General features: G+C 37.6%; 1 protein-coding gene across 1 annotated transcript; it reads right to left on the bottom strand.

Annotated features, from left to right (window-relative positions):
* Positions 1 to 2,898: 2,898 nt before the first annotated feature.
* Positions 2,899 to 4,218, bottom strand: LOC104084537 (protein RADIALIS-like 4). The gene is made up of 2 exons (XM_009588422.4): positions 3,869 to 4,218; positions 2,899 to 3,145 (listed from the first exon to the last, which is right to left on the bottom strand). The coding sequence occupies exons 1-2, from the start codon at positions 4,135 to 4,137 to the stop codon at positions 3,121 to 3,123; spliced, it is 294 nt and encodes a 97-aa protein (XP_009586717.1). The 5' UTR covers positions 4,138 to 4,218; the 3' UTR covers positions 2,899 to 3,120.
* Positions 4,219 to 13,255: the final 9,037 nt, after the last annotated feature.

The following is a 13,255-nucleotide window of genomic DNA, read 5'->3' on the forward strand; positions in this document are numbered from 1 at the left end:
GACATTCATAGTTATAACATCAGCTGGTTCATCAGTGTAGTCATCTAAGTCAAGTGGATCAGTTGATACAATGACTTGACCATTCGCATCCTTTTTTGGCGGAATTGGAAGATTTTCCTTTCTGATCACACGCCAAACTTTGATGTCATATGACATAGTGTATGTTTTCATACGAACTTTCCAGTGAGAAAAATATTGTCCGTTGAAATATGGAGGTCGTACTTGAGAGGTTCCTTCTTGAAATAATGCACCGACGACTATTTTTGATCCCATGATCTTTTCCTCACTAGCTGTTAAGCAAGGTTTGTGGGCGTTGCTCTGATACCAATTGAAAGTACAGGGGGGAGGGGGGGTGAATTGTGATCTATTAAAACTTGGTTGACTAAGTTTGAGTTTAGTTGACTAGTTTTCGTACAACACACAAATAAGATAGAGATGAACCAAATAAATTAAAAGCAAAACAAGGCACAACAATTTTTATACTGGTTCGGTACCGGTGTGGTACTTACGTCTAGTTTCCCTTAGGTCACAAGGGTTCTCTTAGATCTTGATAAAGAATTACAACAGCAATGGTTTTAGCTTGTTCACCACCAACGATGTTTAGCAACAATAATTTCTGTGTTCTAACTCTTCCTATGTTTTATGATACTTATAGACTCAACAATACAGTGTTTGTATTAAGAACTAGAGAGACTTAGAAGACAATGTTTGTAGTTGCGTATTCAATCCTTGAGTTTGCTAGTGTTCTTATAGGCGAGTTTTGAGAGTTGTTGTGGATTGGTCTTTGATTGATGCCCACAATATTTTACTGATATTTTATTCAAGAAAGGTGTGTATGATTCCTTTAAGAGAGATGGACAAGATTAATTAATCCAAGGAGTGCTCTGTTCCATGCTGAAATGCTCCATGCTTTATTGAGAAAATAAGCAGCACTTCAAATTGTCTCCATTTGATGGGGTGGATTAATTAATCCAAGGAGTGATTCATGTTTTATTGAAGAAAGGAGCAACACTTCAAATTGTCTCCCATTATGTTGTGTTTCCGACTCAAATTGTCTCCCATTGCTTTCATCATTCCTTCTTGGTTTTCTTGGCTTGAGCTTCTACTGAATTTTCCGTGATTTGCTCATGTAAGGCAATGGTTCAAGATACATAGTTGTTGAGTGGATCTTCATTCCTTTTAGCAATGTTGTTGCTCACTAGAATAAGACAGTCTCAATATCCTTTGATTGAGACTGAGATGGCGAGACTGATTTGGTTTCCTTTTTGATGGCTTCTTGTCCTTTGATCTAGCATCGTCTCCTTTGATTTAGCATTACCAACTTCTCTTCGATCTCATTTTCTTTTATTGGTTCCTTGATTCCTGCAATCAAAGTAGATAGAATTTAGTTTTGCACAATTGTCATCATTGAAACTTAGATATAACACTATCTTCTAAAACTTGGATTGTCTCTGAATTTTCCAGCTTGCCACATTTCAAGGTTTTCTAAAACCCCCCTTCACTAATTTTCCCTAGTCAGCTTTTTTTCTTGTGACAGATCAGGAAATATTTTCAGTTGAGTAGAATCTGTTACTTAAAATTAACGAGATCTTGTGAAAATGTATTAGAATTTTGAAATATGTATTTTGTACCTTGCTAATAAACTAATTCCCACTCATACGTACCTCAAAAATGGATTAACCTTTGGTCTGATTCATTTTCAACTTTGCTACTTTCTAATCGAGTGAAAAAGGATTTTGATGTCATTTAGGAAGAATATAAGAAAGTGCCCGAGTCTTCTATCAATGCGTTTCACAGAACAGTTAAAAATCTGCTTAAATAAGACATTAATTTCATTCAGCCAATTGGATAGCACGATCTTCCATTCGGCCAATTGGACAAATAATATATCAACTGGTGTATTAAATTATATCGGGATTAATTGTATATGATTCAAAACACAAACTAAATATTGAAAAGAGTAATACCAAATTCTAAATACCATGATTAATTATTTCATTCTATTCCCCAATTCAAATGAGTCTATATATATATATATATATATATATATTCTTTTAATTTCTTTATTTCCTAAAAACTTTTGGAGCTTGGTCGAACAGTCATATTGTTTGCGAGAAGTAGCTTCTCATTCAGCATAATAATTTGAAAGTGACTATATCAAGTAATTAGGGCTTCTTCATATCGTCATGTAGTATATTTTTTTTTAAAAAAAAGAATAAATTGCATGCCAAAAGAAGAATATCAATTTGTGTTGTCATATTCAAAGCTGCCTACAAGCCTTTGCATTTCCCGTTCCATTTTATTTGGCACATTTTGTTTCTTTATGATCAGTTTCACAAATTCTCAGACTAATCACACTAGATCAATTCATATTTTTTTCAAAACTAATAATTCAGATATTCAAAAGTTACAAAAAAGATGCTATAAGTTACAATTGTTATCATATGATCAAAGTGACGAAAGAACAATTTTAAAATGTAGTGAATGTTCGCTTAGCTCGAATCTTGATAAATAAAAGTGTTAAACAGTTTGCCATGAAGACGTGAAATTTATATTAACAACAAATGTAAGAGATAAAGTCATAGTGACATTTTCAACTCTCCTAGCAAACTTTTTCTCAAAGTAAGATACGAAATTATAAAAAAGGATATACTTACTACTTTCAACAAGCGAATTTACACATTCAGGCGCAAACCGAAATTAGTCGATCGTTCATCGTATTCATAATTTTGAATGGTCTTTGCTTAAAAACAATAAGTAAATAAATAAATGGTCTTTGTTTTTGTGTTGCTCTTAGCTCGTTCGTCTTCTCTAGTTTGACGTTGATTTCGTTCTGTACTTTCGAATGAATATGTTATCTGCTTAAGCTAAGTAAGATAATAATTAATACAGAAGACATTGTACGATAATTCATTAAGATATGATTGATTTGAACATGAAAGACCAGAGGTATTGCTTATAGGAAATATCCATTGAAAAACTAAAATGTAAAATGGTGTAGAAAAGAAAGTCATATTCAGCTAATATCCTTCTTTTGTTATTTGTTTGCTGCATTTGAGTTTCATACTTCAACATAAATAATAGGCTCCATCTGCTTTTTTACTTTGCCATTTCTTGCTTCTATTGGAGCTTGAAATACCTCAGCCTGTCAATAAAAACAAGTCCAATCCAAACAAATGAGATAAAAGATAATGAGATATTTAATTGGATTTAAGTTATATCTACTCAAAGTGTGAAAGAATTTACTATCAGTATAATTTAGCATATAATAGTAAATTAGTTATTATTTTTATCAGGTTATCAGTTAATACTTTATCAAGATTTACTTATAATTTCTTATTAATATCTTGATTCCGTAAATATTTTTATACCGTTATTGCAAAAATTCAATGTCTATTCATTACACTAGGCAAATGGATATTGTCAAAATCCTTTCACGTGCTTAGCTTATCGAAATAGTTTAAAAAGTATTTGATTCTCTGGATACTGAAGAATCAGTAAAATGTGGAAGGTTAGTGCAAATACAGCTAGCAGTATATATCTAGAACAAGATGATTAATAGTCAAATTAAAATCAATGGAATTTTTACTTCCCAATCTTTTAAAGTTTTTGACATTCCTTTATAAAAAAGACGTTTAATAGCACTAGTCTAAAGAGTATATGTATAATCTATCCTTTGTCTCTTCTTAAACATTTCACTGAGTGAACACTCCATATTAATTAATTGGAGCTAGTAACAAGAATAGATTAGGAAAAAAAAAGTAATAAATAACTTCTTGTTTTTCTAAAACATCAAATATTTTGAAACATATTAAAGTTTGATTATCCAAACGACTAATATTTGAAACGGAATGGAGTATAATTTTACCTTTGTTCTTCATCGTTGAACGTGTAGCCTTTGTTGTTATGGCCACCATTTGCCTTATTGTATTTAGGCAAAGGAACTTGACCAGACTCAATGCGTTTGATATCTTCCACAAGTTTTTCATAGTGAATTTTCACGTCTTCCTCTGTCTTACCACCACCAACTGCCTTAGCCAAATTACGCCACCGATCTGGTGTGTCTTTGTCATAAATGGCCAATGCATTCTCAAACTTCTTGTTTTGCTGAGGAGTCCAAGTTGAATTTGAGGCCATTTTTGCAACAAGAAAATAAAAGGATTAAAGGCCACTCAAGAACGATAAAGGAGAGTAGATGATGTTTTGATACAAAAAAGGTTAACATGGATACTCTATATATATAGCAATGGAGAGACACAAATAGACAAAAGTATGGTGGGCCTGTGAGGATTCTTTTTCTTCTTTTTTTCTGCTGCTAAAACCAGGGAAAATATGTGAAAGCAACATGTTTTTTTTTCTTCCAAATCATAATTACAACTAAGCATGGAATTTTTGTGGATAAGAAATTTAAGTTTAATACACAAAATTAGTAGTCCAGATCGGAAAATTTGTTAGAAATTAATGTTTCTTTCAGAGATATAGATTTATCACACGTAAGAAATCTTAGTTTAAATATACAAAATTAGTAGTCCAGATCGGAAAATTTGTTAAATATCTCTTTTAGAGACATATGTTTAAGATACAAAATTAGTAGTCCAGATCGGAGAAATATGTTAGAAATTAACATCTCTTTTAGTGACTTTTAATGTTGTTATTAGGTAAGTACTTAACTATATTGATCTCCCACCTGAATATTAAGCCAAATAATATTATATAATGTTTCAATGGCCTGTGCTTGATTTAATTCAACATCAAGACACAAAATGAATAGGGGAAATTATTCCAAGAAAAGTTGTTCCCTATCTGCACCTTCTTGGTGTAACTTTAATATTTTGCTTTCAAATTTCTGAGTATTTTCTTAGTTGTAACGTAGAATACCTCCATTAATCTAATGAGTCCAAAAGAGGAATGTGAAATCAATTTCAAGTGGCTAAAAGTGAAAAAGATTTTTTGCATTCACGGGGACAATGTGGCCCCAGTTTTCGTTTTTCATGTTTTTTGGCTTATGATTTTTTTTTATTAAGAGTGAATAATGCATGAGAGTGAAATCAAGCTGTGCATGGCAATCCAAAAGCAACTTTTTCCCTGTTGGTTGTTTTTCTTTGTTGGGGAAAATCATAAACGTGATAATGCCTGTACTTTCCTCACTTTCTTCTGCATGATTTAGCAAAGATCCATTTCAGTTTTAGCTGGCTAAGTTTCTTCCAGCAGTCAGTACATCTATCACTAAGACTAGTCTTTTTCTCATAATGAAAGCCCTCTCTATTTTACATTGTCTAAATTGACCTACGATAACATTTAATTCCTCGTTAAATTGCACTGATAATGTATTACAGTACTATTAATGTATATAACCTAAACTCAATAAAATTATTTTTCCGTGCTAAGAGTGTACATTTTTGCTTGACGCTTGTGGTCCGACCCTTCCCCGGACCCCGTGCATAGCGGGAGTTTAGTGCATCGAACTGTCTTTTTATAGAATTTGTACTAATCGTGGCCAGGCCCGTATATTTCAGTCTCTCTTGTTTTTTATCAATTGATCGCTATCCCCAACTATCCTTGAGCATGCCAATTGCCAAGTTTGGGTTTTGCATTTTTCTCGCATACGTAAGCTTAAAGTTGAATCGAACAAAGATTACTTTTAGTCCGCGTCGAAACTATTTACATCGGTATAAAATTAGCCGCAAAAATATATAAAATTTATATATTTTTTATATATATAACATACATAAATATGTATATATACAAAAGCATACCTTTTATCGCGTGATTATTATTTTGAGAAAGAATATACAGTGTTATTTTTCCAATCATATTTAATTAGAAAACACAATTTCAAGATTTGCCCGTAACTAGGTTAGCTAAGTTTACTATTGCTAAAAAAATGGATAGTTCCTTGAACATATATATGAGCTAATTAAAACCAAACATTGTAAGCATATGATGCCCCTTGGAGCACGTACTAGAACTTTATGGATTCAAGTTAAAATTTTACGACATTCCATTTGATTTACTTATTTCGGAAATCTGTCTTTATAATATAATGTAGTAACTTTTAATATATATATATATATATATATATATATATATATATATATATATATATATATATATATAGTGTTTGAACAAAAACTATTAAATTTGAACGAATCATAGCTAATACACTAGATTTGTGATGGTGGAGATAGAATTTATCAAGGGGATTTGGAATATTAAAAAGTAACCACACGAGCATCCCAAGAAGATTCAGTATCTACTATATTTATGCAGACCATATATATACAATGTAAGTTTTCGATAAAGATGTTCGTCCCTACTGATACTATGGCAGCCTTCCAAGTTGCTATCGGTTATTTAATCTTATCTTATAACAGCAATTATTTTTTCTTTTCTAGATAGTGAGATACTGAAGATGATTGTGTGGCATCTATTTTAAGCAATTAACATAAAGTTAAGTCTAGGTTAGTGACCCCTTCACATGGTATTCTTCTTTTGTTTCTTTATGGTAACTTCCCCCGTAACGAATGGCATGATGATCATAACTGTGTAATGAAGAATCCAGAAAAGGGTTAATTGATTATAAGGTGAAAACATCTGCCAAGCATACTATTAAACTCTATCCTTAAGTCTTTCCACTTATCTTTTTAAATTTAAACGACCTAGGTGAAAAATAACACAATGATTAAGACATTTAATTGTATAGCCAAAAAGGACAACATGCAAGAAGCACCTCGTCTGGGAGTAGCATTATGTATTCTCATCATGCTAAAGCTCTAATAAACAGTCTGTTTACCTTAGAAATTAGATAACAATTGAATTTGTACGTAATTTTAAAGATACGGAATATAATTTGATACAAAGTGATAAATCGGATCAGTTACGGAAATAAAAGATAAAAAGGTAAATGCAAACCACGCAAGTCTGAGCAATCCTAGCATGTGAGATTAATCTTCCCCGAGCTGAAAATAATATAATTGATAATATTGTTGATGCTCCAGTGCAATGAACTATGACAAAGATAGAAATAACAGCATATAGCCTTTTGATATAAGTTACAATGTGTCCTATGAATTATCAAGTCCTCCTTATATATTAGGGGAGAACTACCTTTTGAGATATTATTTTATTGCTCTATCAAAGGCAAAATTTCTTGATTTGCTGACCGTTGGTTCCCTTTTTGAGTCATTCCATAATTTCCGCCACAATGATTGGTTAATGGCGAGAATTACGGACCCCTGTCTGATGAGTTGGCAAAGCTTTCTTCGAGACCGTTAGAAACAGGACCGGTCACGCCTTCGACAAACTCGAGGGCAAATCTGATGGTTTCGATGGCTAATTTTGATAGTGCTTTGGGTTCGATCATAATTACCATGTGCCGATCTTAGTTAGTGGTGTTAGTCGTCAGATCGATCTTTGAGCTCGATCTCACCCGATCACAGATATTTCGGCCCTCGCCTAATCAAGGATTTTGGAAGCTCGATCGAATATTGAGCTCGGTTTTACCTGTATACAGATAGTCCTCTCATTTTTCGGAGAGTAGATGACGAGAAACGATATGAGCCTCAGATTCTCACTTCGATATATCATGACGCAAGTGACAAACTATGTTGTCAAAATCCCCTTATTTTTCGGAAAGCAAATGATGGGAAACGGTTCGAGCTTTCGATTCTTACTTCGATAAAATATGATGATGAATTCATAAGTAAGTGATAAGAATAGTGGAAACATCCCGTCGGTCCAGTCTTCGGGGCATTAAATGTGTGTCAGTCAATGGTCGGCCATCTTGGGATATGAACATCGGTGATATGAACCGCCGTTTGGGAATACTATAAATACCCTTCAACCCATTCATTAGAACATTTTCCATTCCAACTCTTGCTCTTGCGTTTTAAGAGAATTTCATCATCCTCGCCTTCTGGTTTTCTGGTTTTAAACTTAAGAACTTCCTTCCTTGTGAGGTTTTTTGAAATTTCTTCATAAGTTACCTGCTAGTTATAACTCCTCTTTTACCAACATCTTCTTCTTTCCTCTATTTTAGAAGAAATGGCAAAGACTTCAAAATATGTTCTTAAAAAAGAGACCCCTTCTTCCTCGAAGCCATCGAAAAATGTTTCACCTGCTGCTATTGAGGAACCAATACCGGAACCCCTCTAAAGTTATTTGTCCCTTCGGCGTGCCCAACCGGGGCTGACTTCAAGATCGAGCAAACCCCCTTGGTACCGGGTCGGTGCGAGCCGGTCTCGAGGTACATATGTACTATTACAACAGATATCCTCGATAAGGTCAAAAAGGACTGCAACTGGGAAGATAAACTCGTAGTGGTCCCTACCCCCGAGGAATCGATCACCACCTACGTGGAGGGTTTTTTAAGTGTTTACACTTAGTCTTTCACGTTGGGTCCTTTAGACCCAGTTATCATAGCTTTTTGCAAAAGGTATGAGGTGCCGCTCGGGTAGATCCATCCTTCATTTTGGAGGATCGTTATTCTGCTTCGTTTCTTTGTGAGCAAGCTCGAGGGATATCCATTTACCCTCGACCACCTCATACATCTGTATAGCCCTCGACTTTACCGAGGGGGATTAATCAAGCTCGCACGTCGAGCCACTAAGGCCATATTCTCGAGCATCGACGAGGATCGGGACCGGGGCTGGTTAGGCCGATTCGTTGGAGTGAGGACCTCGGACTTGATCCCGACTATGGATATGCCATTTTCTGAGAAATAGAATAGGAAATGTAAGTATAACTTCGCCTTCAAGATTTCATTTATTTCTTTTCTTTTTCATCCCTTCTCATCGATGTTATATGATGATACAGTTGTTACCCAGATGTCGGATGTTATTCCTCGACTCAAGGAGTAGGTCGAGGGAATTTTGACATAGAGACCTTATTTCGAGCGCTTATGGCGTGAGCTCTCGAAGGGCCGATGGGAGGCTCGTAATCATGGTGAGAATTTCTCCTCTAAGTTATATTTGATCTTACTTTCACATCATCGATCTCTAAATCATTTTACTCTTTTTTTGTAGGTTTACCAAAAGAGGTCGAAATGAGTCCCCCATCAGCCGATGGCGATATATACGTCGATCCCCCTGCTCTGAAGTAGGATAAAGAGAAGAAAAGGAAAAAGGCTCCAAGTTACCCTGGCCCTGAGAAGAAAAGGCCAAAGAGAAGATTGGCTCATAATCCAAGGGAAGCACAAGTGGTCGAGCATTGTCCCCGAATTCACTCCATCGACTGAGGGATGAATCCGAGGGGGAAGGTGAGGCTTTTGATCTTGTGGCCAGTATGTCGTCGCAGCTCGAAAGGCAAGGGGCCTCCGAGCCAGGGAGAGGCGAGGCCGAATTTCATCATGTCGGGGAGACTGAGGTGAAGGCAGGAGTTGAGGCTCCCCGAGATTATGGAAAAGACCTACAAGAAGCACTCGGCCCGATAGAGATTATCGACTTGACCTCTTTCACGAAGTCGATGTTTAGCAAGGCCTAGGTTGCAAAACAACGCCCCCTCGAGGGGGTCCATAGATCGAATGATACTTTTCGTGGTTTTTTTGACGGTGTGGATTCGACGGCTACGGAGGACGCCATTGGTTTGGCGATCTAGAGATACCAAGGAAGAGCTCTCCCTCAGAAGCAAGCGGGCCTTCCTTCAGCCCGAAATTAGTTGATCGATTCCCTGCTTCGAGTGTATATCTTGATTGGAAGCGCACCATTGTTTTTTCACTTCCGGAGGATGCCCGGGTCCTCTCTGCCCCCGTAGAGGTGGCTAGCTATCTTCGGTGCTTGGTAAACGAGGATGATTAAGCTAAGATAAATGAGGTGGACTCACCCTGCCTTTTCAGTAAAGCGCAACAATCGCTGAATCGGGTAACTTCTCGTTTTCCAAGTGAATTTTTGATTTATACTTAGACTATTTCGCAGATGTTTTAGTATTTCCCTTCTTGCTCATAGGCTTCGGTGCTTCATCACGTGGCTTTTTTTAGGTACCGGGATAACCTGAAGCAACTCGAAATCGGAGTTCGAGAGCTTACTGAGAAGAGAGACGCCTTTAAACTTCTTAGTGAGCAACTCGAAGGGGAGACTAAGAACCTTCTGCCGAGCTGGAAGTGGCCCGGAAGGATCATGCTAACTTGGTCGAGCAGGTAAAAGTTTTCAAAGTAAGTGATGATAAATTTGATTCAGTGACTGATGGTCAAAATTCGCACCAGCCAAAACTCGATCGGATTGCTTAGCTCCGAGCTGAAATGGACATAATCAAAACTGAGACCGATGAATGGAGAGGCAAAATGGATCGTTTGGCCTCGGAAAAAGAGGCTTTTCGGGCACAACTATCTTCGGCCGAAATTCAGCTGAGAGCGGCAAGGAAAGGGCCAAGGTTCAGTCAAAAAGGGTTGAGGAGCTTCAATCTCGGCTCGGTTTGGCTGTCTCAGATCGAGATAATCTGGTCAAGGAGCTCAAAATGGCCAAGTCAAAGATCATCGTGGCTAAGTCCGAAGCCACTGAAATGGTTTCCCAATACAAGGCTGATGCCGAAGCTGCTCAAGACCAATCGAAAAATATAGTCGAGCATACGAAGTGGCAATCTCGAAGGGAGGCCCTTGAGTAAATTCACGCTCGAGGTTTTGACTTATCGGCCGAGATCAAGGATGCCAAAGTGCTCGAAGCCGAGGCCAGGAAGCTGGATTATCCTGAGGAGGAGGATTCTGAGGAATTAAGCGGATCCGAGGATGGAGAAGACCCTGGGAATCCAGATGACGAGGCAGGCTCCGGCCAAGATCAGGCGGCCTTTGTTTGATTTTGTTTCTTTTTGTACTTAGTATTTTGTGTCGAGGTTGCTCGGCCTTTGTAAAGACAACATTTTGTAAATATAAATTCTCTATTTTTGATAATTTCTCGAGTTCTTTCTTTGCTTTTCACTTTACGTTTTTGCAAATTGAAATGCCTTAGCATTAAATAGTCATGTTCGAACAGGCTTTGCCTTTGATTTTATTATCTCTAGAGCATCATAGGATCTAGTATGTCCGGGAACTCTCCCCTAATACTCATATTTTTTAGGATATGACTCGCCGAGAGCGAATTTTGTTCAGGTCTTCGTAAGATTTTGCAACCTCGGGTTTTGTTAACTCAGAACGGCCTTAACCTTTAAATTCAGGCAATGCCAAATAAGCTTCATGCCCTCGAGTTTTGTTAACTCGGAACGGCCTTAGCCTTTTAATTTGGGCAATGTCAAATAAGCTTCATGCCTTCGAGTTTTATTGACTCGGAACAGCCTTAGCCTTTTAATTCGGGCAATGCCAAATAAGCTTCATGCCCTCGAGTTTTATTGACTCGGAACGGCCTTAGACTTTTAATTCGGGCAATGCTAAATAAGCTTTATGCCCTCGAGTTTTATTGACTCGGAACGGCCTTAGCCTTTTAATTCGGGCAATACCAAATAAGCTTCATGCTCTCGAGTTTTATTGACTTGGAACGGCCTTAGCCTTTTAAGTTAGGCAATGCCTGCGGTCCCCAAGTGAAGTGAATGTTCAAACTCGTATTAAGGTGGCCCTTGGGCTTGATATCTTTAGGGGATGAGGTGTAGGAAATTCCTTGAAAATGCAAGTAACGTTTTTTAGGACAAGATGTTTATATGCAAAGAAGAGTTTTCTTTTTTATTCTTGCACATAATAGTTGTACATGTATACACGTTTTGTGTCAGGGCTCGAGTGATTTGAACGGGCACGATTCATTTGACCGTTTGGACCTTACAATAAATCCTGTTGATCGAGCTTTTCAATCACGAAGTCGAAATGCCTTGTTAAATATGATATCCGAGGATATTGCCCCCACTGTTCGAGGTTGACTGAAGAGAGGCCTCGAATGCTGTTGTGATCATCATTACCGATTCGTAGCCAGCCTTCGATTCTAAGTTAGCATGATTACTTGTTGCCTCATTAAAAACCTTACTGGAAAACCCATTTGGGACAAAGTCGGTTCAAGGGAAAAAGAGTGCAACGCGTGCTTTCATACCTAGGACCTCGTATCATCCTTTGTTGGTCACCTGCTAGTGTTAGTTTGAAATGTAAAAATAAAAGAAATGATCAGGGTCGTCCCTTAGCAGTAATATCGCTTTAAATGAGTTATATTCCAGTTGTTCGGTAATTGCTCGTCGTTCATTGTTCTGAGCTTGTAGGACCCTTTTCCGGTGATCTCGATAATTTTGTACGGTCCTTCCTAGTTTGGTCCTAATTTCCCTTCGTTCGGGTTTCGGGTGTTCAGTGTAATTTTTCTTAGTACTAAGTCCCCGATATTGAAGTACCGAAGGTTGGCCCTTCGATTATAATATCTCTCGATTCGCTGTTTTTGGGCGGCCAACCGGACAAGGGCGGCTTCGCACCTTTCATCTAATAGTTCCAGGCTGGTACTCATAGCCTCATCGTTTGATTCCTTTGTTGCATGTTGGAATTTGATGCTCGGTTCTCTGACCTCGACCGGTATTAAAGCTTAGATTCCATAAACCAAATAAAAAGGGGTGGCCCCGGTACTGGACTTCGAGGTTGTACGGTATGCCCACAGGACCTCAGGTAGCATTTCCTTCCATTTTCCTTTGGCATCGATCAACCTCTTTATGAGGTTTTGGATTATGGTTTTATTGGTGGATTCTGCTTGTCCATTCCCACTAGGGTGGTAAGGAGTGGATAAGATTCTTTTGATCTTATGGTTTTCGAGAAACTCGCTTACTTTGCTGCTAATAAACTGTTTCCCGTTGTCGCACACAATTTCGGCCGGTATTCTGAATCGACATACGATATGGTCCCAGATAAAAGCAATGACTTATTATTATCTGACCTTTTCATATGTCTGTGCTTCCACCCATTTAGAAAAATAGTCAGTCATAAATAAAATAAATTGAGCCTAACCGGGTGCCCGGGGGAGGGGGCCGACGATGTCCATCCCCCATTTCATGAAAGGCCATGGTGACAAAACCGATTGCAGTAGCTCCCCAGGTTGATGAATCATCAGAGCGTGCCTTTGGCATTCATCACATTTTCGAACAAATTCCTTTGCATCTTTTTCCATGTCGATCCAGTAGTAACCGGCTCTGATTATTTTTTAGACCATTGATTCGATGCCCGAATGATTCCACAAATGCCTTCGTGGATTTCCCTCAGAACGTACTCAGTATCCCCCGGCCCTAGACATATTACAAGTGGACCATCGAATGTTCTTTTGAACATGGTTTCGTCTTTGGACAGGCTAAATCAGGCTACTTTTGTACGCATGGC

Source organism: Nicotiana tomentosiformis, chromosome 12 (assembly GCF_000390325.3).
Source record: "Nicotiana tomentosiformis chromosome 12, ASM39032v3, whole genome shotgun sequence".
NCBI classification, from domain to species: Eukaryota; Viridiplantae; Streptophyta; class Magnoliopsida; order Solanales; family Solanaceae; genus Nicotiana; species Nicotiana tomentosiformis.